Raw genomic sequence first — 27,208 nt, 5'->3', positions numbered from 1 at the left:
TCTAGCAAGCGAGCGTGTGTTTCTGTCCTTTTTGGTTTGTGCAATCTCCTCTTCCTCAGTCCGATCATGACCCGCTATTATACCCTTTCCGTTGTTGCTATCTTATTTCGCACCGCATGTTACTGTTCTTCATGCCTACTCTCAATCCTTGAAGGCAGCATATATTTACTTTTGCTACTACATACATCTAAAGACTTGAACGCTGAGCGGGACCGCAAGGTCATGGAACACTACTGGTTATTTTGGCTTGAACATGGTAATGTTTTGGGTTTGTATTGGTTATGTGCTCGAGCGTCGAGGTCTTGGAACAATCACTCATTGACTAGGGTGGTATTTTGTTTTTAATCAAAAGCTGTCGTTACGTTGAGATGGAGTGAGATGGATTCAGGAGTGGGACGGAAAGGTGGAGGAAAACATAGGTACTATCCATGAATACGATGAACGTCATAGAACAACGTCCTTCTCTGTCCACGATCCTGATGTGTCCACGTATAGCTACCAGCTCATCACCGCTCTCTGGAATATTCGTGCTCGTCACTCTGTTCGAAACACTCGGTCTCCGACATTGCTCTCGGGGCCGGCCGGCGGTGTGCGTTGTACACTCCCGGCCGACGCAGCCCCATCACGAAACAACATCGCCCCTAAACACGTCAACCACAAATGTTAACAACATACCCACAAAAGACCATTAATTATTCTCTATTATCGTAGTTTCTTAACCCAAATCATTTTGCTACTAAAACACATCTTAACACCCAAAACACACATCTCGCTTCGTCCGTTCGCATCATTTCCCGCATGAACAGCTATCACCTGCATTTGAAACGACACCTGATATGTAATATGCTAAGCGAGACCCGCGATAATGGAATCCAAGGGTATTCGCTCAGAAGGTGTCCTGTTGAATGCCTTCGATGGCTAGTTTACCGGAGGAATGGTTGGGCAGGAGAAAATGACAAATGTTTAACATTACGATATTCCTTGAGTGACAAATTGCTGTCGAAGGCATGGCAGACTGCTGGTATAGCGACCTGGAGGTATACTAATTTTGGGGCTCCTAGGATCTGTTCGTGTGACTTTCTGTGGTACCATTAAAAATTACTACTAAGCAATACCTAAGTAAGCTATACATCAACTTGTCGAAAGCCGTATGAAGCTATTGAAGACCACAACTGGAGTCATAGACTCATTTAAGCTGTTCTTCGGCATCTGCTTCTCATCCGAGATTACATCGCTTTCTAATCGTCTGTCAGCAAATTAGACGTCTAATTCGTGTCGCACAGTCTCCCATTCGTATCCTGATCTAGAGGTTTGATAGCACAAACCCGGTCTTATCCACTATCATCACACAAGTCCGTGGCCGCGGTCCAGTATCCTGATCTTGGATCCTCTCTCTCGGGGCGTTAACGTGAACACCAATATGTGAATGACATCGGCTACCTGCATGATAACACTTTTTCGAATAGGCGATGCGATGCTTGTTACAAGGCAAGGTCGCACTGACAGCTGTCAAAATCGCTCGTGCGTCGTGACATGAGTGCAAAGTGATGGACCATGGATATGGGTCAATGTCGTGATGATGATAGCGTTTACTGGCTATATCTGAGATGAGCACATGTGATGGGTAAATGAAGATGAGATCGTAAGGGCACAGGAGCCGGAACTGAACGCCGCAGCCATTTCATTGAGGGTAACATTCGAGATTGGACTGGAAAGTGCCAGTGTATGAGTTCATGACAAGTACGCTAGGTGCGATGAAGTGCATACGAAATACAATTTATGATAGCGGTAGCGGAAGGATTACGACAGCAAAATATGATATGGCCCAAGTAGAAACAGGATTAAATTGATAAAACTAACGAGACGTTCGAGCAAGGTTATGATGTCTGATCAATTACATGCATTAAGAATAAGAAAATAGACCAGCTGTCCTCCCACCGTGGGTACACATCCTTCAATACAGTGAATGTAGTCCACAAGATGAGAAACCGGTCACGCTCTGTCTGTATCCCAATACTGGGGCATTCCTGTATTAGAAACAACATTATGTAGAGCTTTTGAGATAAAATTGTACAAGGCTCGTCGCGTAATAGTTGATGACCAAATCGCAAGTGTAAGAAATGGCGTATATATGGCTTGCGATTAATCGACTGTGCGTCAAGTGTTCCGAATTGAAATAATGATAGATGAGATAGAACCGGTCGTCGTCGTAGTCCGGTATAGATGTCGAAGGGGACATTGATGCTGGAGAGGTTTACTCCTCGGTCGCGTCAGCGTCACGCTTGCCGATAGGTAGACCAAAAGGGCGTTTCGCGTGTTTCCACCCAGCTTCGGCGTCGGCTTCACGCTTGCCGATAGGTAGACCAAAAGGGCGTTTCGGGAGTTTCCACCCAGCTTCAGCGTCGGCCGCACGCTTGCCGATAGGTAAACCGTAAGGGCGTCCAGGGAGGTTCCATCCAGCCTCAGCCTCAGCCTCAGCCTCACGCTTGTCGATAGCGGCGGGAGCAGCTGCGGCAGCAGGTACTGGCAGGGCGGCACCGGAGACGGTGACAGCTAGGATGACGGAGGCGATGACGGCGTTGATTCTCATGATGTCGAATTAAACGGTTTTGGATAGTAATGAATAGTGTAGGTCGGGGGCGGATCGACTATTGACCAAGTAACTGATAGCGGTCGTTGAAGTTGTAGTCGGTGACGAGAGATATTGGGGCTGTGGAAGAGCTGTACTTAACCATGAAAGAGACAAGGACACATGAAGGTATCTATTGGAGGCGTTATGCTTCTCTAATGATTGTTAAGCGCATGAATAGACCACTTTGTTGCTCAATAGACTTGTGAAGTGAAGGAATAGCGGGTTATCATCCAATAGCGGAGTGCCTATCCAGATGAATGCGAGGCCTTCGAAGGGATCACTCTGCTTAGAAGTTAGTCAAGCCAAATACCAAGGTCTTTCGGCGCAAACGAGCTCTTCCAGACCATCAAAGGCTCCGTAGTTTACGGATATCTTGCTTCCAGGAGATTTGTAGCTTCCGGTACCGGACGGCGAAAGGCCTGGAATACAAAGCACATGCATTTCCCTTAGAAATTCGACAAGGGATTGCTATACTGCTGAAAGAGGGCGTCAGAGTGGAGAGCTGGTGTTGAGATTACCCCATCTGGGTCTGAATAGCTTCAATAGAAAACAGAGGCTTGGCGAAAATTGCGTTTGTTTAACCTCAGCATAATGATGCGCCACCTATTTACAGCGAACAGATCATTCGACTGAGTAACAACGCTCACGAGGAAAGCTAGCAGAGGACTCAAGACTGAGGCATCGGCAAACATTGCAGCGGCTCGCATGTAGGCGAGCCACCTATGGAGATATGAGCGAGCAGAGGATACCGGATCTAGGTTCTCGGCTCACAAATTGTGTTTGTTAGGCTGTGAACCTGACATGCATGTAGGATGAGGTCTCTTTTGCGGAAATTGTCAGCATCGCGTCACCTACACCGTAAATGTTAGCGTGGTATGGACTTAACGAAAGCTATTCGACGTGGTTGACCATTGGTCGCAACGTCTGTGCGGGGGTATCGGAGCAGCAGAATATAGTAAGATTTTGCCTAGCCAACTGGCTGATTAAGCTAGCGCCACACGTGGCTTCGCGCCAAAAGTTGCCGCGGGGAATTGCGCGAATCCATGTGAGACGCCCATGAAAGTATGCATGCTAGGATAGCCAATTCAACGGCGCCTGCACTCAGAAGAGTGCTTTCGAGCTTCTCGAGACGATCACCATGGATTTGCTCGTCTTGCCATAATCGTAGCGGTCGCGGTCGACGACAGATTACCACCCAGACCTCCGAGAAGCCCTACTACATCACCACACCAATATTCTATGTCAATGCTGCCCCTCATGTCGGCCACCTGTATACCATGGTCCTCACGGACGTCATCAAGCGGTGGCACGTGCTCAAAGGACAGACAGCACTGCTCTGTACTGGGACAGATGAACATGGCCTGAAGGTAGTTTTACCTAACAAGTGTGAGAGTGTTGCACTAAGACTATAACAGGTCCAACGAGCAGCCGCCAAAGCTGGCATTGACCCGAAACTGTTTTGCGACAAAGGCGCCGAGATCTTCCGAGTACGCAAATACGCATAACGAACCTGTACTGTTGTTACTTACCTGCACAAGGAACTTGCACGAAAAGCCGAGATCACGAATGATCATTTCGTACGGACGACGGATAGAGAGCATAAGGAAGCTGTCGAGTATGCATGGGTACGAGACCTCGAGATACTTCGTAGAATGCCACGGTAGCTGATGGCGGACAGTTCCTGTTGCAAGAGAAGGGCCTCATATACGAGCAGAAGCATGAGGGGTGGTACTCAATCACCGACGAATGCTTCTACCCACAGTCAGCTGTACAACCGTACCTCGACCCACCGACAGGAAAGAAGATGATGGTATGGCCTGGCTAGTGAACTGTAGTAGTCTGAACTGACCATCCTGCAGACATCGATCGAAACGGGCAGTGAAGTGGAATGGTCTTCGGAGACAAACTATCATTTCCGGCTCTCGGCATTCCAGGACAAATTGTTGGAGTTTTACAAGAACAATCCCGAGTGGATAGCACCAGAACATCGCATGAAGGAGGTTGTGCAGGCCGTTGAATCAGGATTGGAGGACTTGTCCATATCTCGACCATACGAACGACTCACATGGGGCATTCGAGTCCCCGGAGACGACTCGCAAACTATTTACGTATGGCTCGACGCGCTCATGAACTACGCAACCAAGGCAGGATACCCATGGACACCGGGCCGCGAACAAGCAGGCGGTTGGCCTGCCGACTGTCATGTCATCGGCAAAGATATTGTTCGATTCCACTGCATCTACTGGCCGGCTTTTCTCATGGCCCTTGGACTTCCTCTTCCAAAGAAGATTCTGACACACGCTCACTGGACTCTTGGAGGGTCCAAGATGTCCAAATCAACTGGCAGAGTTGTCGATCCGTTCCACGCCATTGATCGATTTGGACCGGATGTTATGCGCTTCTATATGGCTCGTGAAGGTGGTATACAGGACGATGCGAGCTACGATAACTTTCGCATTATTGGGTTGTACAACAAGTTCTTGAACCAGCAACTTGGCAACCTAGCTTCTCGTGTTACACGAGGCAAGAAATGGAGCGTCCGAGGCGCAGTCGAACGCATTGGTGGAAGTCCAACAGAGGAATGGGAAGAAGGACCAGGTTCTAAATTCCGGAATAACTCTCTCGCCACTATCGCCTCGCAAGTAGACGCATCCTTTGATGCCTATGATCCGCGTAAAGCTGCCTCTCAAATTGCTGATTTTGTCCGAGGAGTAAGTTTGTGACTTTTTACGTATTGCTACTCTACTGACCAAACCAAGTCAAACGCATTCTTTCAGATGTCACAACCCTGGGACAAGATATTGAGCTTCGGTCCGGGCGAGCCTGGCGAGGATGTCGACAAGATTATCTATCTTGCCGCTGAAGCACTTCGCATTACCGGCATTTTACTACAGCCGTACATGCCGAATAAGGCACGTATGCTACTAGACCAGTTGGGCGTACAGCACGATCGAAGAAGCTTCGAGTACTGCAAGCCTGGCGCTGATCTAGACTACGGAACTCCATTGGTGGAGCTGGGTGTAGCGCACAAGGGCGTGTTATTCCCACCATTGTCGAGTGACGAGTAGGACATGTATATTGATGTAGTATATGTAAAATTAAGTCACAAAGAATCAGTGCGACTACCCTAGAGGTGAGCCTGTATACATTTATTTATTTTCGCCTATTAGAAGTAATGAAACTATCGAGGCCAAGTTTACTTTGACATATTAGACGCTCGCACCTGATTACCAAAGGCTATTGCAATTATCTTCCCCATGAAGTATAGCCCCAAGCAGGAAAATTCTAAGTAGCAGTTTAAGACAAATACGATAAATCTTCTTTGAGGTGAAGTTGCTAATCACATGTTGCTGGGGCCCAATGCCAAGACGACATCATCGCGCGAACTTTAGATTTCCGAATGAACATTTCCCACGACAACGCAATCATAAACCCCCCTCTACCTTCTACGCCGTCGATCTCCGCTTTCCGCATCAAACCCGTCGAGATTCTATAAGCCTTCCTACAACGACTGCAAAAAACACGATAAAGCATCGCACACGCGCTTCCACACAAGATCAGCTCACCATGGCCGCCCCCAAACCGGGCGGCTTCAAGATGTCGCTAGGGGCACTGAAGACAAACCCAGGGCTGAAATCGTCTCCCGCGCAGAGAGATACTAAAAGACTAAGCTTCTGCTCGGCGACGACGAACCGGACGATTCGAACACGCAACAAGAGATTACAGGATGGGACGCAGCAGAGGGCGGCGCGCTCGATGCCAACGGGAAGAAGGAGAAGGAGGCACCGCGCATCATTCAAGCTCTGCCAAACCGCGATTGGCGCGCAGAGGCCCGACGGAAACAACTTGCGAAAGCGCCCCATCAACAAGCGCAGAATGTAACCGTCGACAAGAGCAAGATGGAAGAGCCAAAAGTGCAATATGGACTTACCATTATCAAGAAGGACGAGGCGCAGGAAAACGGAGCTGCAGAAACTGAAGTGCCAGAACCAATGGAGGTGGAGCAGGACAATCTTACGGAGGAGCAGCGACTTGAGAAGAAAGCTCTCGATGCGCTAGTCAGCGGCAAATCCACCGACAACGACCTCGTCATTCCCGTACAGACGGAAGAAGAAACGTTCCTAAATGATATCCACAATGCGCCCGACGCTCCCACCCTCGAAGCCTACGAAGCTACACCAATTGAAGGATTTGGCGCGGCTTTGCTTCGCGGCATGGGCTGGAAAGACGAGGAAGCAATTGGTAAGAACGGCGTTGCTGCGAAACCAAAAGAAACCAAACGGCGACCGGCGCTACTTGGCATAGGTGCAAAGGATGATGCTGCTATAGGCGTAGAGCTTGGAGAATGGGGTGGTGGAAAAGGCAAAGGGAAGAAAGTCGCGCAGAGCTACAACCCCGTTACGCTGCGGAATAAGAATACTGGCGAGATTATCACAGAAGAGGAGTTGAAGGCGAAACTTGAAAGCCAGAGCATGATCCCGGATGAGAAGCCGTCGAGAAGCAAGAGCAAATACGACGACGATAGCGAGGAAGATGAGCGAAGGCGTGAAAAGCGGAGAGAGAAGCGAGATGACCGCGACCGCGACCGCCGACGTGACGATGACTATGATAGCGAACGGAGGAAGGACAAGGACCGTCGAAGAGACAAGGATGACTACTACGACAGCGATCGCCGCCGAGACAAACGAAGAGATCGAGCTCGAGACGACGAATACGAAAGCGAGCGCAGGCGCGAGAAGCGAAGAGAACGTAGTCGTAGCCCCGACGACCGAAAGGATAAACGCCGTGATCGGTACCGCAGCAGAAGTCGGGACTCGAAGCGGAAAAGCGACCGGAAAGACCGTAGTCGGAGTCGCGATTCTGACGATCGCAGGAAACGGAGGAGAGATAGGGAGTATGAGGATGATGGGAGGTATGAGAAGAAGAGGCATAGGGATGATAAGTACTACAAGTAATTCTTACTAGGCTTGACCACAGCATTAGAGGGAGTATGGGCATGCATGTATCTGGCGTTCTTGACTGGAGCCACACTGGCATAGCATAGGCATGAATGAGCAATTGTATCATGGAAAACATACAATTCGAGATTTCACATCATGATAATTTATCAATTGACTTCTCTGGAAGTGATTTCAGATGAAGACCTGACGTATGCAGCATAATCGTACAGACCGACAGCTCTTGGGAACATATCTCACTCCAGGCAGATCGATAGCAAAGTGAAAACAGAAAAGTGATATTATCTCGTTCCATTATATGCCATATTATGTATCGTCTACTAATACATTCGTCCTTCATCAGGACGCTACTCATACATGCGTCATTACGAAATCGTCGTAACCATGCAACACAATCAAAAACAATCCAAAAACGCCAGTGGTATATTTGTATGCCAAAAGCTCAACACAAAAAGAATATGTACAAAACGGGGTATACATAGGGAATTTAAAAGTTCTGCGAAGGAAGTGGGGACGGGTCTACCGCAGGCTTGGGGTATCCGTTTGCTGTGTGCGACACGTAACCGTTGGTGTTACCATTGGTGTAGCCGTTGCCATTCGTGTATCCGTTGGTGTAGCCGTTGGTCTGGGGTACGGCCATCTGCGAGTTGCCACGGTAGTATTGCTGGTTGTCCGCAGCGCCATCACCCATGTGGCTCCGTTCTGTCTCGCTGCTTTCCTCAAACACTTGCATCTCGGTCTGCTTGGACTGGTGGTGCTTGGAGCGTGTGGCAGGTAAGAAATCGATGAAGAAACTGAACACGTAGAAGCAGTAGATGAAGGATACACACCATTCGAGAACGGCGGCGACGTTGTAGACGTGCTGCTTGGAGCAAACAGCAAAGGCGACAGCGAGGCAGACCTCGGTGATGATGAAGAAGAGCTTGATCCAGAAGGAAATCCGGAGGATGGAGTGCTCGCGGTAGTGAATGCCTAAGCGCTGGTACTCCCAACAAATGAAGATTGCCGAGATGATGTAACCAATGATGAACACACCGAGGAAGATGTTATGCAGCCTGTTATGGTTCTTGCAATCGAAGATGGTGAGCAGTATCAGACCGGCTGCACCAACAATGGCGGCAACGGTTGCGCACATGGAGTAAATCTTCTGCCAATGGGATGTGTTTGGTGCAAGTTTGTTCGTGTGTCGCAACCAGCGCTCGAAAATGAAGGCGAGATCGAAAGTGACGACGGTCACGGCGGACATGGCGATAAACATAGCTTTCAGGTAATCCGCACCGATATCTTGAGGCTGTTAGTATATGCGTATACTTGGGTGTCCATACTGCGTAACTTACCAGAGATGTAAGGAATGTGTTGCCCTTCGCTCATTGTAACATAACGAGGTTTACCGGTAGCAGCCCAATAGACCAACATGGTGATAAGCATGGCGGTCCATACTACTGCGGAGAAGATGGGAACGACCCAATACGAAAGTCCCAACATGGTGAGTGAGTTTCCTCAGGCGTTGCTCCAAGGTATGTGGGTGGTGTAACAACGAGTCTTCTATTGTGACTGCTAAGGGTGTCCAATGCGCCTGCGACAGGAGGCTGCGGGATCGGGTAACACGACACGCGACCAGATGGTGAAGTGAGAAGAATGGAGCAGGAAAGAGATGAAAGCGCGATCAGCAACAAGGAGCAGGGCTAAGATAATGAGGAGGGACCACGGCAGAGATGAATAGTAGGCAGTCCGCGGCGCGATGAAAGTCTCATACAAACTATGTTGTTGCTAGACGCGACTATGATGTCACGCCTCCAAGACTAAGCCGGCTTGCGTAAGATCCCGCCAGGTCCGATTCGTTCGCCCTATTCAACGTCACCAGGCAAGGCGCAGACTCTTCGATTACGTGGAATTGAAGATCGTGGGCGCTTCCGAACACTTTCGGACGAAAATTGACATCAAGGCAATGATGATGTTGGGATGATAAGCCTTTGCGGGTGTGGCTTCTGCAAAGTGTCGCGATGCGGACTAACGCCATGTTTTGTGCGGCTGGCGCACGTCACTCCTCCAGGGCCACCGTCGTATCGCTGATGGTAGATTCGAGGCAAAGCTTCGCAAAACTCGATTGCGCTCAAACACAACGCAGAGTTTCAGCGTCGGCGCTACAATGGAACCTCTGTGGACCAGGTTGTTGTCGCAATGAGACACCTGACATGGACTGGTCCATGTGATTTGCGATGTTCGGCAGTTTGCGCGGCCTGATTGCGGCTGTCACTCCATGGCCAGGTGGAGCGTTGCTAGCGATGTGCAACATCCAGGCCTTCAGTGCTTCGGCCTTGAAAAGCTCTATAAGACCATGCCGAACCCCAATGTGGCCTGTTGCTGGTGCAAGTGTATATCAGCGTCCAATATGGTTTCGAGGCCAGTCGATGAACCCGGCCTTTTATCCAGAACCTGGGGTAGGTGCGCTTCGCAACCGTATCGTGTCTGTTGCGCTGCGGACGTCCAACCCAATCGGCCATCATCGATCCAACAAAGACATGCTGCCAGTTATTCCTTAGCCGGTACAGGAGTAGCGGTGACTACATGTCCTGCGAGTACGTGGCGACGGTGATAACGTGCGTGGCCAGGATCCTGGGAAAATCACGACGCGACGCTGAAATGAAGGTGCGACTATTGATCGGAGATTACCTAGGTACCTACGGTTTGCTCAATCTGAGATCAACAGGTTCGGTTATCCGCTATGAGAGAGAGTCGCAACAAAAGAAAAAGCGAGAGTACCGGGTGAACTGGTCATGCACGGGCCAGGAAGCAACAGCAACGTAGCGACGACAGCATGGCCAGCCACCGTCGTCGAGGCGCACAGCCACGCTATATATTGCGAGACGCGTATATCGGCACGGCCACAGCAGGCCAGTTCGGTTAGGTCTTCCTGGTGTGGATCTCTCGTAGTTATGGCACGACTTGTGGATGCTGGATTTTTCACTTTGCCATGGCATGAGGCTTGTAGAGGTCCGATCAGCCGTTAGGTTTACCGATACGGTAAAAAGCAGCTGGGATCCAGCCTTCGCGCTGCGCATGGAGCACCATGCCCCGCCTTGATTGGCTTCGGTGCTCGTGCGTTGAGCAACCTTGATTGGCAGATTACTTCACTCGTCGATGCAGCCTGCATTGTCCGGTTTCATGTCGAGCTTCTTCCAAGTTTGTTGCTACTTGGACCAGCTCAATTCTCGCCTGCGACGTGCAGCACTCGTAATTCCATGCCTAGCATCCTTGATACCTGCAGCCAACTGCACTAGACGCCTGTTCGCGCGGGGACATATTACTTATCCCTCGATATCCCTCCATCTGGTCCGCCAGTGTTAGTGTACCACCAGACTTCACTCTCATATCCTCACACCAGCCTCCGTATTGAATAACGTTGCAGCTTCCTATAGCTTTATAAGGTACGCCGTGGACCCGGCATTTTGTCGAGCATGCACGAACTGCGATTGACTCGCTCTTTAGCTATCGCAACTCCGATGCATCCTTCGCAATAATCTTGAGGGCCGTCGCTCTTTAACCCCACTATCACCTGCCAATATGGGGAATCAATCCAGTACCACGAATCACAACAAGCTGTCCAAACCCAAGACCAACACCAATTCCGCAAGTGGGGCTGTGAAGGTCGATTCACCGCAGCCCACAACTTCGAGATCCGCAGACCTGAGCCCTGAAGGACGCCAGCATATCAAAGACGCCCTCCTCTCACCTATCGCTACCGAATTCGATCCTAATACGTGGAAGCATAAGGATGATGGCTTAGGGGAGGTTGCGAAGACGCGTGGTCGCGCATCAACAGTCGCGTCAAGATCGAATTCGCGAACCAACTCCAGGACCAACTCCCGAACAAACTCCTTGTCGTGTTTTGGAAGTAAGCAAGGCTCAGCAGCCCAGCTTGCTGGCCTGGCGGATTCCAAGCTGTCTTTGGCTTCTGTCTCACATGTTGATATTGCTGAGGCAATTCGGCTTCTACAACAAGTCAAGAAGAATGGCACACCAGAAGAGCTTGCGGCGTTGCAAGAAGTCTTGGAAGCACCTGAGGAGCCTGCACAGCCAGTGGCCGAGGCACCCGTTAGTAGAAGAACTTCGTTAGTCGACAGGTCTTCTTCCTCGCTCACACGCCGACAATCGCTAATTCAGACGCCTGGAGTAGGCACCCGACACTCGCCAGTCGAAGGACGTCGCAGGACATGGAATTCGTGGAAAGCCCCCAAGCTTGACCCTGAAGAAGAGGCAAAATGGCAATCCAAGCCAAAGGGAAACTCCCACTTGGCCCCTCAGACAGCTCTGCGTTTGTCTGACGAAGCTCATGACTCCACTACGGCTCGAGCCATCACCCCTTCAGAGCTCGACTATGCGCATCTAGGGAGTTTAAAGCTAGGAACTCTCGTAGTCACAAATGGAGCAGCGTCGCCCGCTCCCAGCACAAAGACCCTAGAGGTGCAAAGGGCTGTAGATGACGACTACTTCTCAGCAACAGAGGCCAACTCCAGTCCACTGATGATGAAGTCGACACGTCGGCGGGCTCACACCAGGAGCAAGTCAGCTGTGGCCCCAACGCCTTCTCCACTCTATGAATTAGAAGCGAACCAAATGCCTATACCTTACGATCCAAGAACTACGGCAAGTGTCATTACGAATGAGTCTGTCTCTTCTTCAAGGGCGCCAAAACCGATTACCGAAGAAGAGTCTCCAAAGTTCTTCCAAACATCGCACGAGCGCAAGCACAGCGCATCTCAAATTGCCGAGAGCTATCAAGCCGGCATACCATTCAGCCCGTTCTTCGCATCCGAGGAGACTGCCATGTTTTACCGGCCCGAAAACTGCGTTTCGTCTACGGCGGGAACACCTCGCAGCGTCCGGGAGTCTTTCCTTGAAGAACCCAAGTCTCAGCCTGAAATCAAAGTTTCGATGCCTTCCACACCATCAGATGTGCTTGTTTCGCAGAAGCCACAGAGCAAGGCTATTCAACGACCAACACCACGAACGACTGATTCTGGTTACTCATCTGGAGCCAGTCTCCGGATAGCCGATCGAGAACAGTCGGAAAACTCTACCTCAATACTCTGTCACCGATGTAGCGATTCTCCACAAATGGTTGATGTGAGCCAGGAACAAGGCACTCGACCTTCAATCCTTGCAAAGAAGGGTCATCAGGATGCCGACTTAGCGCCTCCAAAGGGCGATGTGGAACATCATGCACAAATGGCCCGACACCTACCAGCGCTGAACAGCCCGGTTCCGTCTACGAGCTCTTCTACAAGATCCTCGGCGTCGGAGTCTCTGCACTCACCCAACACGCCTAGATCTATCGGTTCAAAAGCATCATTCGACAGTGCATCTTCGAAATCCCAGAAGCGTTTCCACAAGAGACGGCAGTCGCAGCCGGAGCATGTAATCGTTCAGTCATGCCAGCCGATTCCAGAAGGAACAATTCCTGAGGTCCCAACCAAGGTGCGTGCCAAGTTCGAACGACGCGTATCAAATACTCCGGGAATCGAATGCCTGACGCACACCTATCCAACAAAAGAACACGTTGTTACAGAAGAGCCTGCCAACCAGGCCCTTGCTGCCGACCAAATCGAGTTCAAGCAATTGGCTGAGTTGGAGCCTGAGCGACCACCTACGCCCCCCGTTCATGGTCGTCGAAAGAGTCTATCGTTCTTTCGGAGGAAGTCTTCATCCGGGAAGAGTCAGGTTGAGAAAGAACCCGAGCATGCCGCACTTGATGTGGTTCATCTGGGCACTATCACTTCGTCCCTAGGCAACTCTCCGTATGATATTGCTATGCCCGACACTCAAAGACAGAGCATTACCTCTCCCACCCACCCGCACCAACTGGGCAGTTCCTTGCCTCGCGCGAAGTCCATGGTGAGCATGGACAGCAAGGCTGCTGCGGAATTTGCGCGTCTACATAGCAAGGATCTACCAGTTGCTGGACGGGGATCGCCTCCTCAGCAGCGACGGAAAAGCTGCCATAACCTGAAGAAGGAAGCCGGCGAGGCCACTGCTTCGAAACTTCGCCGGCAGAGTATCGACGTGCCACCTGTGCCCTCCATCGATATGTCCAAACTCACAGTTCCGAAACCTGCTAAGCCTCAAGGACCCAGGGCCGCTCCCAGCTCTAGTCCTCGCAGTCAAAGAGCGTCTCAGCCGATGGGCAAATATGACTCACCCCGCAGAAGCCTTCTCAGCAACCTGTGAGCTGGGAGGTGCACTCCCAGATTTGGAAGCAGCGCCGTAGGACTTTGGGGGACCGGCTGTATTCAGATGTCGACTTGGATATAGAATCAGAATCGGAGCTCACAGTGGTCAATACAACTCCAGTGGAGACCACTCCTCAGACGACACCTCCAAAAGAAGTCAAGGTTTCCAACAATATGTCTAGATGGGATCGCTTCAGTGGGGGTTTGGAGTACAACTACGAACACGGGGCAGGCATTGGAGGCAGCGCAGGTACGCGATCCCTCCACAGCCACGCATCGGTGAAGTCGTTGCAGTTCCAGCACCAGTACGGCGTGGACCTCTCCGATGTACCAATCATGGTTCGGTACCAAACATGATTCAGCGCATCTAGAAGCGGCTGTTTACTGCTACATTCCCTTTGTTACGATCTACCCAAGCAGCAACTGCATGTCATGATTGTCTTGCATTTCATATATATTCACGCGTACAGAGCGGCATTTTGGGCATGGGGTGATAAGGCGTTCTTGTTTTGAGTACATACTGCATGGGCCCGCATTATAGTCACGTCCCCACAAATTCAGCAATAAGATAACATGAACACACAGCATCCAACGATAGCTGCTCGTATAATTACCATGCACCATGCGCCATTTACTATTCGCTCGTCGATTAACTTTGGGGCGTTGAGCGAGAAAGTTGGCCCAAGACGCTGACGAGTCGCATTGGGCATACCTCACATGCGCGGTTTTTATGCTCAGCCTCGTCTGCGTGCCATCGAGCCGATCAGGCACCACTGGCTTACATGCACGAGCCTCGGTGATGTCAGAATGAAATGCTAGTGGCTGCAGGTCCTGGACGGCGCAGGGATGTTAAGTAATGTTCGGTCCAAGACTCCAGGACCACAACCGAATGCGCGAAAATTGTCACTCCAGCTCCCCGCCATCACCTCCCTTTCTCCTACACTTCACCCATTCCCCATATTCACCGCTCGCCAGACGTCGCCCCTTATAAAGCGACTGTCTGCCCTTTCGTTACTGCTCAGCTCCCTCCTCCGACAGCCTTTGGTCGCGTCAAAGGCTCAAATCTCACCACGGCTTCGGCCCTGATCCTGCTCAACCTTCAAGTTGTCTCTGCTCGACCAGCGCCACACGTTTTCAACAACATCCCCCCTCCGCGTCTTGTCGCCATCTAAGAAAGAACTTGAGCGCCTTTTCTTTCTGTCTCCTACCCAGACACTCGAGCAGCCCGAACTTCAGCTGCCGCATAGGACGCCATCAGCGGTTCTTCCTCTCGCAGAGGAAGCGGCCAGACCTCGCCCAACACCAAGCCTCGGCTTCGCACCCTTCAAGCCACCTTAACACGGCCTAACGACCCGGCAAAATAACCTACTCAACCAATCTACTGTCAGCACCCACCATCAAGGGCATGGCACCTTCTGCTATCACGACTACCGAAGAATACCAATTCCCGTTGAAAGACATACCGTCGTTCAACAACTATTCAGCTGGTAGTGTTGACAATCATGGCGCCTGGCAATCCAAGCAGTTGATTGCCGACGCTCTCAAGAGCCGTGTCGAGACTATTGATCCTGATACCTGCAGCGTTGGCGAGGAAGATGCTTTCTTCGTCGCCGACCTGGGCGAGGTCTACCGCCAGCATTTGCGCTGGAAGAAGAACCTAAGCCGCGTCAAGCCGCACTATGGTAAGTCCACTGCATATTGTTCATGTCGAAACGCCACTAACATCTCGCAGCCGTCAAGTGCAACCCTGACCCCCAAGTGCTGCGTCTTATGACTGCACTAGGTCTCGGTTTTGACTGTGCTTCCAAGAACGAGATTGAGACTGTGCTCAAGCTGGGCGTCGATCCTTCTCGCATCATCTACGCGCAGCCCTGCAAGACCAAGTCTTACGTGCGCTACGCCGCTCAGTCTGGCGTCAAGCAGATGACGTTCGACAATGCCGATGAGCTCTACAAGACCAAGCAGCTCTTCCCTAACGCCGAGTTGTACCTGCGCATCTTGACCGATGACTCGGCCAGCTTGTGCCGCCTCAGCCAGAAGTTCGGCGCTGCCTTGGACACGACTGCAGAGCTCTTGGAGCTGGCGAAGAAGCTGGAGCTCAACGTTGTTGGAGTCGCGTTCCACGTCGGCTCTGGCGCGTCCGACCCCAAGGCTTTTATCAAGGCTGTCCAAGACGCCCGTTTCGTCTTCGACCAGGCGTCTGCACTCGGCTTCAACATGCATACCCTAGACGTGGGCGGCGGTTTCACCGGCGATGTCACTTTCGAGCCCATGGCCGCCGTCTTGTCTACTGCCTTGGACGAGTACTTCCCGCCCCACATCCGCGTTATTGGGGAACCCGGACGCTACTATGTCTCCACAGCGTTCACCATCGCGTGTCACGTCATTGCTCGTCGCACCGTTACCGATGCTACCCTAGGCACCACCTCTTACATGCTGTACCTTAACGACGGTGTCTACGGCAACTTCTCGAGCATCATCTTCGATCACCAGCACCCTGTGCCGCGTGTGTTGAAGAATGGCAACGACGTCCTATACGATGTGCGTCGTTCTGGATATGACACGCCGTCTCAGGTCGAGTACTCCATCTGGGGTCCTACGTGCGACGGCATTGATGTCATCTCATCCTCGTGCACCTTCCCCGAGTTACTCGATGTCGGTGACTGGCTTTACTTTGAGGAGATGGGTGCGTACACCAAGTGCTCTGCTACTCGCTTTAACGGCTTCAGCGACAGCCACGAGGTTGTGTATGTGTGCAGCGAGCCTGGTGCTGCCGCCCTCATGGGCATGTAAATATTCTGGTGGAATATTGTTGGCGCGAAAGTATTTAGCAGGCGTGTAATAGCGAGTATACAGAGAGGGGAGGTAAACCAGTGATCAAAAGTTTGATAGATTCTATAGATGTCCCGTATTTTCATAATCCTGAAGCGTGCATATTGCTAAACCTCATGCTGTTGTCTACCATCGAAGTCGTCATTTCCGTTGTGGGTACTGTTGATCATGTTTCTTACATGCACTACTACTAACCCCTATTCACTTTTCATATCCTCACCTCATGACCTTTCTGGATCTATCTCTTGCAACAACGACGACGCACATTTGTCCGATGCCAAAGCGTCATTAACAATGTTCTCCTCCACACCGGGTCGGCACAGATGACTGGGATACTTGGAGGGATGAAACTGCCGAGTACTGAAAACTCGTGCCTCGCGGATGCTCACAAAGTTGTCAGCCCGCTGTACTGCGCGGCCCGCCCTGCGTCGATGATCGTGGTGCTCACCAGCCACAGGCAGCTCGAGGGGATACAGGGTTTGATTCGCCGGAACAAGTTTGTAGCGTGTGCCACATGAGGTACTGGATGCTGCTCGTATGCGCCGCCAAGTGTGATCAGGAGTGGTCTTGAATTCGGCCGCAGCGCGTAAAGTCGACATGGCCAATCATATGGCAGAGCGCCTTGGAGGCCCAGGGTGGTCGCTATGGAGAGACCCGCCGCAGCCCAACTCTTGGAGGGCCATGGGAGATGGGCTACGTAAGTCAGCAGTATCGCGTAGAAACAAGCAGGCCACAGGCGCATTTGCCGTGGTCCGTCTTTCCTCGCATATAAACCTGAGGGGTCCGGATCGTCGAGTTGATGCACCTCCTCGCCCGGCAGCGTCATCTGTATTGAGCCACGAGCCACGAGCCACTACCCCACCCATAGCAGCAGCCATCCACACCCACGCCCTGCGCACGTCGAGCTATCCGCACCCGTAGCCAAAAATAAGTTTGCGCCTGTCATCGCCCGGCGATCAGGTACTGTCGCTGCAAACTCACAAAATCGCACGTTCCACCATCATGGACGGGAGGAAGCAGGGCCGCCCGGACGAGGAGCTCTTCCTGCGATACGACAACAACCCTGACACGCCCACTATTCCCACAGTCGGTCCCCTGAGGATACAAAAGGGTCGCGATGGGAAGAGCCCGCCTCCGCGAACAGACTCGGCCGGCAGCTCGAGCCAGCCCGCCTTCTCGCGCCCTCCACCGATGCCCTCGTTTCCCGCGCCGCCTACCAGTCCGCCGAACGCGCCTCTTCCCTACCCCGACACGGACCGGCCGCCAAATGTGCAACCCACCCTAGGCACAGGCAGATATACTCCACTCGGCGAGAGGGAACGGCGGGCAAAGAATGCCACCCCCCCTGAGAGCGCAGACGGAAGGAGGCGGGGTTCAAGTGCGACAGGACCGAGTCCCACCTCGCCCAGCCAGCGCGCTCGCTTCGACGCCAACGACCCAAACCGACCGACGATAAGTGGCTATGGCGCAAGGAATCCAGATGGTTCAATCCAGCCTTCAAGGCTGGCGGAGCGAAGGGGAACAGCTCCAAAGCCACTCCCAGACTCGCCCGGCCCAGACACTCCTGATAAAGAGGGCCTGTTCCAGAAGGCGCCGCAGAGGAAGGATAGTGAAGATGTGGGCGTGAACAACCCATACCCCGACTATCACCAGCAGTACTTCCCTCCGCCCGCTGCAGGTCCCAGCGCGGCCCCAGCTGCTCCCGTCGTCCCAGTCGTATATACAGGTCCCAACCAGAATGAGCCGGTACTCAAGGTGCCTACGCCCATGGACGTCAATCGCATGAGCTCCACCGCTTCAACGTCAACAGTGAGAGCACAAAGAGGCTCCCCGCCGCCTCCTGAGACGCCCATCATTCCTCCTTCTGGTGGTGGCATAGAAGCGCGCTTTGCCGCAGCTGGCATTGCAGGAACCTCTACACTCACCAATCTACAAGCGCAAAGTGCTCAAAATGCGGCAGCTGCTCAGCGCAACCAGATCTATGCCAACCAGCCGCCTAGACCGGGTCTCTCAACACCACAACCGAGCCAGCAACAACCAGCCAGGAGACCATGGACACCAACCGAGCAACCCGGAGGCAATCCACATGGCCCACCAGCGGTATACCAAGGTATGGATCAAGTGCCTCCTTCGAGTACCCCTCCACAAGGTCCTCTTCCACAGGCACCAAACACTCGGTTTTCGCCTCCGCCTACAAATGTTCCGCATACGAACGTACCTCCGGAGCACCCTCTCAACCATGAGATGGGACGGATGAACCTGAACGAGGAGCCACCACCAGCATACTCGAGTATAACAACTCCACCAACAGGACAGGCCGGTAGCTATCCCAACGAAAAGGGACAGCAGCCGGCTGCTCAAGGCGTCAGTTTCTCTGACCCGAATCAGGGTCATCCTGCATTTGCGAATGATGTGCGCCCGCAAGCTGGTCCCTCGCAGCCTGCTACGGTGGTCGCACCAACGCCTACGCAAAACCAGTTTCCTCCTCAAATTCAAACCGCCCAACCTGCTCACACACCAAGTCCGGCTCCGGGACCAGGCCCCGGGCCTGCCTCACCTCCACCGCTTCCTGAGGGCTGGATAGCACATCTAGACCCTAGCTCTGGCCAGTATTACTACATCCATTTGCCCACACAGTCTACACAATGGGAATTCCCCAAGGGCCCGACGCCCCTAAATTTGAACGAGCCCATGTCTCCAACAGGTACATTCGTGGGCGGTCCTCTGGCATCCCCGTCTTTTGGCAAGGCTCCTATCGCATCGCCTGGCTTTGCTCCACAGACTGCTACTTTCCCTGGAGACTTTGGCATGGCTCCGCTTGCGACTCCAACTACTACCGGCTTCACTGGGCCACCCCCAGTCGCTGGCGTGGATCAATACAAGGTCGCTCCTACTAATGGCGTTTACTTTGGACCGTACCTCAGATACACCAACATGGACATTGAACGGGGTCTGTGGCTGGGTTCAATCCTGCTTATCACAAATACACCTCATCCGCCTACAATTCACATTCATCAGAGCGCGGATTTGTCGCCGAATCCGCGACAGCTCAAGGCCAATCCCATCTACACGCACCAGACATGGATCTTTTACCGATACGACATCGATCTGAGGATGGAAGAGGAACACGCCGCGAAATGGACTTACGCCATTACCTCGCACCTGGGCTGCACTCGCTTTGAGTTCTTGGTAGCAGGACGACATGAGACAAGCTGGCGGTTTATCGCTCACTCCGGCAACGATTTTGCATTGAACGTCAACGCTAACGAGCGAGCCAAGCTTGGCGGCGTGGGTCTGATGTGGAAGGATATTCTGCAGAAGAACGCCGAGTGTGGTGGCTTTCACGTACAGCTAGGACTGGGTGGTCAGATTTATGCTGACCGGCTATGGAAAGAGCTTCCTTTGTTGAAGCAATGGACAGCAACAAGTGGCAAAGAGATCCGAAAGAACGCGCCATGGACTGCAAAGCATGAAGAGGACGTCTGCCACGCATACTTCCACTACTACACAAGTCATTTTGATCAGCCGCACCTGCGAGAGGCATTTGCACAAATACCTCACATCCTTGCTCTGGATGATCATGACATGTAAGTCTATCTTAATCTGAAAGTAGCAAGAAGTTCTAACTCTGTTTAGTTTCGACGGCTTTGGATCGTATCCTGAATACATGCAGTTCTCGAACATGTTCAAGAACATCGGAAGATTGGGTATCGAGATGTATCTGCTCTTCCAGCACCATACGACACTGGAAATCCTGCGGAATGTCAACAACGACATGGACCTTTTCACCATTACGGGTACAGGCTGGCACTTTATCAAGTACTTGGGTCCCTGCGTTACAGTTGTTGGTCCGGATTGTCGCTCTGAGCGCAACCCGCATCAAGTGATGGCAGGGCCGACATATCAAGGTATTTTCCCTAAAGTTGCGACACTGCCGCCGAGTGTACAACATTGCATTTGGATGGTCCCTGTTCCTATCGTGTACCCTCGCCTGGAGTCTGTTGAGCATCTCGCTCACTCAATGGCTACTGGCAAGAAAGCCGTCACTGGTACCTTCAATATGCTTGGAAAGGTGACAGCTGGCGTCGCTGGTGTCGTCGGTGCTAAGAGTGTCGTTGGCGATGGCTTTAATTCCGTCAAGAAAGCTATCGGCAAGTCCGGCTTGATGAGCGGAGTCTTGAGTCCTTTCGGAGAGATTGACCTGCTTGACGAGCTAAGAGATCAGTGGACGCACGATTCAAAGGTTAGTGACTCCTATATGGTGTTGATCAACTTACTAACGCCTTGTAGGACCTTGAGCGAACGTACTTGATCCGAACACTCCAAGGCATCGCACACAACAAGTCGTTACGGATGACATTCTTCTCCGGTGCGGTCGACTGTTGCGGTGCAGGCCTTGTCCATGACCCGTCGAGACCTCAAGATCACAAGACAATGTACCAAATTATTTCATCGTCAGTGGTGAACGGGCCGCCCGGTAACTATGTACTGCGACTTCTCCATAACAATCGAGCCCTATACGTACCGCAGAACGGACACCGCAGCAACAACCAACCTAGCGACACGAAAGAAGACATGATGGAGATTTTCACACAAGACGTCAATGGCCAGCCACGAGAGTACAAGAGACTGATGGGTCGAAGAAATTACGTTGCATGTGTCATTTACGATCCCGAGATTGTTAACGGCACGTTTGGTCAGGCGGTTCCTGGACATGGAAGTGGCAAGCTGAGTCTGGCGGTCGACTTCATGGTGCAGAACGACGGTGGATATAATGCGCCCATGAAGTATGGACCAGTCATTGTCCCAAGCTTAGATTATGGTAGATAGACGGATTGTTGGCCTTTTTGCTTTCTTGTATTTCAGCGGTGGTGTGCATAGCAAGCGTTGTTTATGCTTTCAGGGTGGAATGTTGAGGCGAACTCGTTCAATATGATATCAAGAGCAATTATGAACAATCTTTCCACGCACGTTTTCATGACACATATCAAACTCCTGTGATGACCTTCTTAACGGTGTTTTCTTAAGCTAGAGGACTGGCAGAGTCCTGGCGGCGTGGAATGGTTTTCCGAATTCGGCAATGACATCTGCAGGCTTGGCTATGGCTATCCGCGGCCTTTGAATTCTCGATAGCGAGACAGGACCGAAACCACAACACCCACACTATGGCAGTTCCTGCAATGCAAGCGACAGCGATACCGCGATTTCTTCTGCCGCAGATATCATGGCCTGCTAGGGCGTCACGGCCAGTAGCGCTGGGCGCATTGGAACAAGTTCGGCATAGATCCTGTGTAGCTTCCGAGCGTCGCGTTGCCATTCCGAAGCCATTGTCACTCCAAGCACGAACAACGATACAGTGGCCAAGAACATCACCACAATACGCAAGCGGTTATGCATCTGCTCTGGATTTTCGGCGCAACTTCAGCGCAACTGCACGGCAGTCCAAGGACCATCATTTCGACACGCTCAAGTTTGTACAGCGATTGAAAGAGGAGGGCTTCACAGAAGAGCAAGCCGAGGGCATGATGAGGGTTCTTAGCGATGTGATTGAGGAGAGGTCAGTTACGGCACAGACTGTTCAAGAAGTTTGAATTAACCTGTGCAGCATACAAAATCTCACGCGCACCATGGTCCTTCGTGAAGACCAAGAGAAGGCCACCTACACGCAGAAAGTCGACTTTGCCAAACTCCGCTCCGAACTTATGACAGCAGACTCGACCGAATCTAGCCTGACGCGTGCATCGCATGAGCGCCTAACGAACGAGCTCGCAAAGCTGAACTCGCGCTTACGGGACGAGATACAACGGACACAGGCATCAGTGAGGCTAGATTTGAACTTGGAGAAGGGGCGCATTAGGGAGGAGGCGAACGTCCAGGAACTCAAGCTCAAGGAGACGGATACGAGGATTGAGCAGGAGACAGCGCAGCTAAGGGAGAGACTAGAGGCTGTCAAGTTCTCAACGCTGCAGTGGCTCATGGGAGTCTGCACCGGTACTGCGGCGTTGATGTTGGGAGTGTGGCGGTTGTTAATGTGAGGCACGATGCGATGGCATGTATGAAGATATCTTGGATCAGACGTGAACAGCCTCAGAGAGCTACAAAGCTCAGAGTGCACATGACCATGTCCCTGAGTTGCACGATTTATGTGCTACAGTATTCGTCAATGCAGTTCGTTGCTTGCAACGGAAGAACGGCTCCATAGCAGCCGTGCACGATGGGATGATGCCGAGACCGCAACGGTTGGTTTTAGATAAGACATTGTGGCGTGCATATGCAGCGCGCGGGAACAAGGTTGTCCGTGTAGAGCGTTGAATACGAACGGCTGCCTTGGTATTCAGGCAAATTCACAACATGCGCGCTGATATTGAGAAGAGGGCTGCTCGCCTATTGGAACATGATGTCTACGCTGTTGGGCTGCTGTGGATACATGTGCCAGGCCGCCTAGCAGGCCTGGCGCCTCAGATCAGCCACATGTGACACGGAAAGCTAACGGCTCTGGGTCTCTGGCATTTGGCCGTGGTACTTCACCGCAACGTGACACGAATCATGGCGCAGAAAGCTCGCAACGCAACGGCTTCTGTCCAGGTTTTCTAGCTGTTTCCAAGGTGCACTGATTGGCCCCCACTTGGACATGGGACGGCAGTCTAGGAGTCAGCCTCTCGTTGGCGGCCGCGCTTCAGAGCTCGACTGGTGTGACTGCTGGTTGTAGACGTTACAGGCAAACTGGAGTAAGATGAGTGCAGGACGATGCAATTGCACATGTCGCGAATAGAACCTAGGGGGGTGATGTAGCTGAAGGGGCCGGTGAAAGGGCAGACCCTGAAGCTGCTCACGTGCCCAAGTGCCCCTCATTGCCAGCTCCTGCGAAGATAGAGAGGCTGGACATGGCGACGCAACTGTAGGGGCGATAGGGGAATAGAGGTATGTGGTATGTAGTGAAGAGTCTGAAGGGTGTGAAGGAAGGCGTGCCAGCGTGTAAACGGGGCAGGAGATCATGTGAATGGCAGCTCAGGCGCCAATTGAGGGAAGGCGCAGTCGATGGGGTGGTGTTGTTCGCTCTACGCACGGCCCCGGGGGCTCTCTTAGGGCAGACGCTCGCTTCCTCAAAACAACTTCGATCCTCTTCTGTTCGTTGATCCACACAAACACCTCAACAACTCCGCCCACCGTCTATCCTTCCATACGCATCTGCACCCACCCCCACAGTCTCCCGACCACCAAAACACACATCAACTCAACCATCACAATGGCGACTGAGGTACGTGGTGCTGATTCTGCCCCCATTCCCCGCTGTTGTCCCCCGGCGGGATGCCCTCTGAGCCCCGATAAACTACAAGCAAGCAACACGGGCTAACGTCAAACAGCGTGAGAGGTACGATCTAGCTGCTGCATACAGCGCCAGCCCGTAATTGACATGGCAATAGCAAGACTTTCCTCGCCCGGCTGTGCGAACAGGCTGAGCGTTACGATGGTAAGTCTCCGCGCGCTCCCAGCTATGGCCGCGCAAGCTAACAGTAGTCTGCAGAGATGGTTACATACATGAAGGTCAGTTGTTCTGCTATCGCTGCTCATCTGGACTCACATACTGATTGTTTCGCAGGAAGTCGCCAAGGTATGCCCGACCGCATCCGCTCTCAGACGAGCAGGCGCCCGCCACAGCAGGCTCCTATCTGGCCTCAACTAACACACGACAGGTCGCCGGTGAGCTCACCGTTGACGAGCGCAACCTTCTGTCCGTCGCCTACAAGAACGTTGTCGGTACCCGACGCGCGTCGTGGCGCATCATCTCCTCGATCGAGCAGAAGGAGGAGTCCAAGGGCTCTGAGAAGCACGTCGGCACCATCCGCGACTACCGCCAGAAGATCGAGACCGAGCTTGAGCAGGTCTGCCAGGATGTCCTCAACGTCCTCGACGACTCTCTCATCCCGAAGGCCGAGTCCGGCGAGTCCAAGGTCTTCTACCACAAGATGTGCGTGCACACCGCTACATCCGCTGCAAACAAGGCTAACACGGGCACAGGAAGGGAGACTACCACCGTTATCTTGCCGAATTCGCTTCCGGTGAGAAGCGCAAGGTTGCTGCGACTGCTGCACACGAGGCCTACAAGGTATGACGCAATGACTACTCTGTGAATCAACAGCCGCCTAACCCCGCAACACAGACGGCCACCGACGTTGCTCAGACTGAGCTCACACCCACCCACCCCATCCGTCTTGGCCTCGCGCTAAACTTCTCGGTCTTCTACTACGAGATCCTGAACTCGCCCGACCGTGCTTGCCACCTTGCCAAGCAGGCTTTCGACGACGCCATCGCTGAGCTCGACTCTCTGTCCGAGGAGTCCTACCGCGACAGCACCCTCATCATGCAGCTCCTCCGTGACAACCTCACTCTCTGGACGTCATCAGACGGTAACGAGGGCGAGGCCGCTGGTGCCACCGACGCACCCAAGGACGAGGCCAAGACCACTGAGGACGCACCGGCTGCATCCGAGCCCAAGGCCGACGAGCAGCCAGCTGCTCCCGCCCCTGCTCCTGCTGCTTAAGCACACTCTCCCTATTTCGACCTTGTGTATCCTAAGCCATCATCATCTGTTCTCGAATAGACGAAGAGGGCCGGCAGCGAGTGTCCTACGGAGTTGTACGTGTTCTGTGTGATTTCAAAAATTGGCTTTGGCAGCAAGCGGTTCGGTACGGTCGAATTCCCCATGACTGAATGTATTTCCCTTTACTCTCCTATCGCCGGCGCTGTCCCATCGAGCACGCAGCGTGCTGGGGTTGCGTTTCACACACAACCGCAGTACTTCTGAGCTCTTCCTCGTGAGAGTCTCGAGCTGCTACCGGCGAGATACGGCTGCGTTTGGTACGTCGGATGCTACCCTCAATTCCCCCATGTTTTCGTTTTGGCAGCACATAAACACCTCGATCCTATGCCGACAGAGATGTTTGACATCCTCTTGGTGATTCTGGGAGTCAGGACATCTGTTTCGATGGCCGGTAGAGCAGTACGAAAGGCTCTGATGGGCTTAATGTCATCATACTGCACTCTTAGCTAGCCAAAGGAATCGCTACTTCAATCTTGCCCTCTTATGCCGTGACTCTCGAACCTTGATTCGCATTGATCTCTGACTCACTGCAAGGAGCATGTATATCGTCGATCTTGGAACTTTGATCGGTCCTTTTCCATGTGCCAGACCCTGTGGAACGGGCAGCCGCTGCCCCACCACTTGGAACCGAACAGCCCTCCCCGCCTAACTTTTCTGTCTCCCATGTCGCCTCGCGTATGGCAAAAGTTCCAAACAAGCCCTCCAAGGGCGAGCATCGCTCATAATTCTATATAACAGTTTCTATTTCCTTAGGTCCCATCTCTTACCTCCGTACCATCACATCAACTCGCGACTGTCGCGCAAATACGAAAACCATGGCATACACCAAAGACTACTACCACATCTTACAACTACCTGCGCCAGGCTGGTCCTCGAAACAAGAAACCCCGCCAGCGGAATTACGTCGAGCGTACAAAGTCGCCTTGCTAGCAGCACACCCAGACAAAGCGAGCGCCATCACCGCGACCGCAAAGACGAAACCCGCATACACAGTCGACGACGTAAAAGAAGCCTACACGGCGCTCGCAAACGGAACGACAAAGACAGAATACGAGAATTGGTTCTTGCATCATCGCGATAGCATTGCGTCGGCGCAGACTGCGGACACGCATACGCATACGCATACAAATACGAGTACACAGCCGTCGAGCGATTTCATACTTGGGCTTGAGTTGCTTGATCTTGGGGACTTTGACGTTTGGGAACCGGAGGCTGGGGACGCGTCTGAAAACACAGATGTTTCGGGGCAGGAAAAAGGACAGGAACAAATGACGTGGACGAGGGCATGTCGATGTGGTGCGGACAAGGGGTTTAGTATACTGGAAGAAGAGCTCGAAGAGGCAGAGGCAAGGGGCGAGAAGGAGGTACTGGTTGGGTGTGTGGGGTGCAGTTTATGGGTCAGGGTTGCATTTGATGTTGAGGTGGGTTGAGGAATGGGAGAGGACATACCGACGTGGTGTCCCCGCCATAGCGGCGGCTGGTGGTCACGGACTGCTTGTTAGCCTGACTTTTCGACTGGTAAACAGACTGTGGGGTCGTGGAGCCTTTTCTCCGCCTCATACTACTTGTCTGAGTGAAAGAGGGCTTGTCACGACCGGTCATACTGTTCGCCATGCCCATAAGCTACCGTCTCACGCCTCGGACTGGCTCACATTCTACCTTTCCGGGATGTCTGTCGTGTACGTAGCAAGCAGGATATATTGGGTATGATAGGTATATACATAGCCGCAAGAGATCCACTACTTGGGTCTATTCTGGGACTCAGCGGGAAACGAGGTCGCAAGGCATTTGGAAAGGATATTGGGGGGGAATATCAGGAAGAGTTTGGGAGAAGAGCTTTGCTGTACTATGGCATATGACAATTATAAAATAGGTATGGAAGGTAGGAAGTGTAGATGTATGTATATATATGCGAATCGCAAGGCGGCGATACATGTACATTATTGACTATGGT

At 52.4% G+C, this 27,208-nt stretch overlaps 7 protein-coding genes across 7 annotated transcripts; 5 read left to right on the top strand and 2 right to left on the bottom strand.

The window, feature by feature from the left end:
• Window positions 1-2,254: 2,254 nt before the first annotated feature.
• On the bottom strand, window positions 2,255-2,590 carry ALTATR162_LOCUS8208 (uncharacterized protein; the record flags this gene model as incomplete). Its single annotated transcript, XM_043315838.1, has 1 exon — window positions 2,255-2,590. One exon carries the CDS (start codon window positions 2,588-2,590, stop codon window positions 2,255-2,257), a length of 336 nt encoding a protein of 111 aa, XP_043171773.1.
• Window positions 2,591-3,909: 1,319 nt separating this feature from the next.
• ALTATR162_LOCUS8207 (uncharacterized protein) lies at window positions 3,910-7,587 on the top strand (the record flags this gene model as incomplete). The annotated part of the gene is made up of 7 exons (XM_043315837.1): window positions 3,910-3,999; window positions 4,048-4,119; window positions 4,171-4,257; window positions 4,311-4,442; window positions 4,492-5,343; window positions 5,392-5,667; window positions 6,304-7,587. 7 exons carry the CDS (start codon window positions 3,910-3,912, stop codon window positions 7,585-7,587), a joined length of 2,793 nt encoding a protein of 930 aa, XP_043171772.1.
• Window positions 7,588-8,077: 490 nt separating this feature from the next.
• Window positions 8,078-9,075, bottom strand: ALTATR162_LOCUS8206 (uncharacterized protein; the record flags this gene model as incomplete). The annotated part of the gene is made up of 2 exons (XM_043315836.1): window positions 8,078-8,874; window positions 8,928-9,075. The coding sequence occupies 2 exons, from the start codon at window positions 9,073-9,075 to the stop codon at window positions 8,078-8,080; spliced, it is 945 nt and encodes a 314-aa protein (XP_043171771.1).
• A 2,079-nt stretch (window positions 9,076-11,154) lies between these two features.
• ALTATR162_LOCUS8205 (uncharacterized protein) lies at window positions 11,155-13,818 on the top strand (the record flags this gene model as incomplete). Its single annotated transcript, XM_043315835.1, has 1 exon — window positions 11,155-13,818. One exon carries the CDS (start codon window positions 11,155-11,157, stop codon window positions 13,816-13,818), a length of 2,664 nt encoding a protein of 887 aa, XP_043171770.1.
• A 1,407-nt stretch (window positions 13,819-15,225) lies between these two features.
• On the top strand, window positions 15,226-16,613 carry ALTATR162_LOCUS8204 (uncharacterized protein; the record flags this gene model as incomplete). Its single annotated transcript, XM_043315834.1, has 2 exons — window positions 15,226-15,502; window positions 15,553-16,613. 2 exons carry the CDS (start codon window positions 15,226-15,228, stop codon window positions 16,611-16,613), a joined length of 1,338 nt encoding a protein of 445 aa, XP_043171769.1.
• A 1,041-nt stretch (window positions 16,614-17,654) lies between these two features.
• ALTATR162_LOCUS8203 (uncharacterized protein) lies at window positions 17,655-22,687 on the top strand (the record flags this gene model as incomplete). Its single annotated transcript, XM_043315833.1, has 5 exons — window positions 17,655-20,239; window positions 20,289-20,895; window positions 20,943-21,455; window positions 22,010-22,209; window positions 22,258-22,687. The coding sequence occupies 5 exons, from the start codon at window positions 17,655-17,657 to the stop codon at window positions 22,685-22,687; spliced, it is 4,335 nt and encodes a 1,444-aa protein (XP_043171768.1).
• A 1,211-nt stretch (window positions 22,688-23,898) lies between these two features.
• Window positions 23,899-25,194, top strand: ALTATR162_LOCUS8202 (uncharacterized protein; the record flags this gene model as incomplete). Its single annotated transcript, XM_043315832.1, has 8 exons — window positions 23,899-23,910; window positions 24,017-24,024; window positions 24,077-24,123; window positions 24,178-24,197; window positions 24,253-24,264; window positions 24,347-24,621; window positions 24,672-24,759; window positions 24,814-25,194. 8 exons carry the CDS (start codon window positions 23,899-23,901, stop codon window positions 25,192-25,194), a joined length of 843 nt encoding a protein of 280 aa, XP_043171767.1.
• Window positions 25,195-27,208: the final 2,014 nt, after the last annotated feature.

The sequence above is a fragment of the Alternaria atra genome (genome assembly GCF_907166805.1).
Source record: "Alternaria atra isolate CS162 genome assembly, contig: 28, whole genome shotgun sequence".
Taxonomy (NCBI): domain Eukaryota; kingdom Fungi; phylum Ascomycota; class Dothideomycetes; order Pleosporales; family Pleosporaceae; genus Alternaria; species Alternaria atra.
The sequence above is the reverse complement of the archived record's forward strand: the minus strand, read 5'-3'. Positions and strand labels throughout refer to the sequence as shown.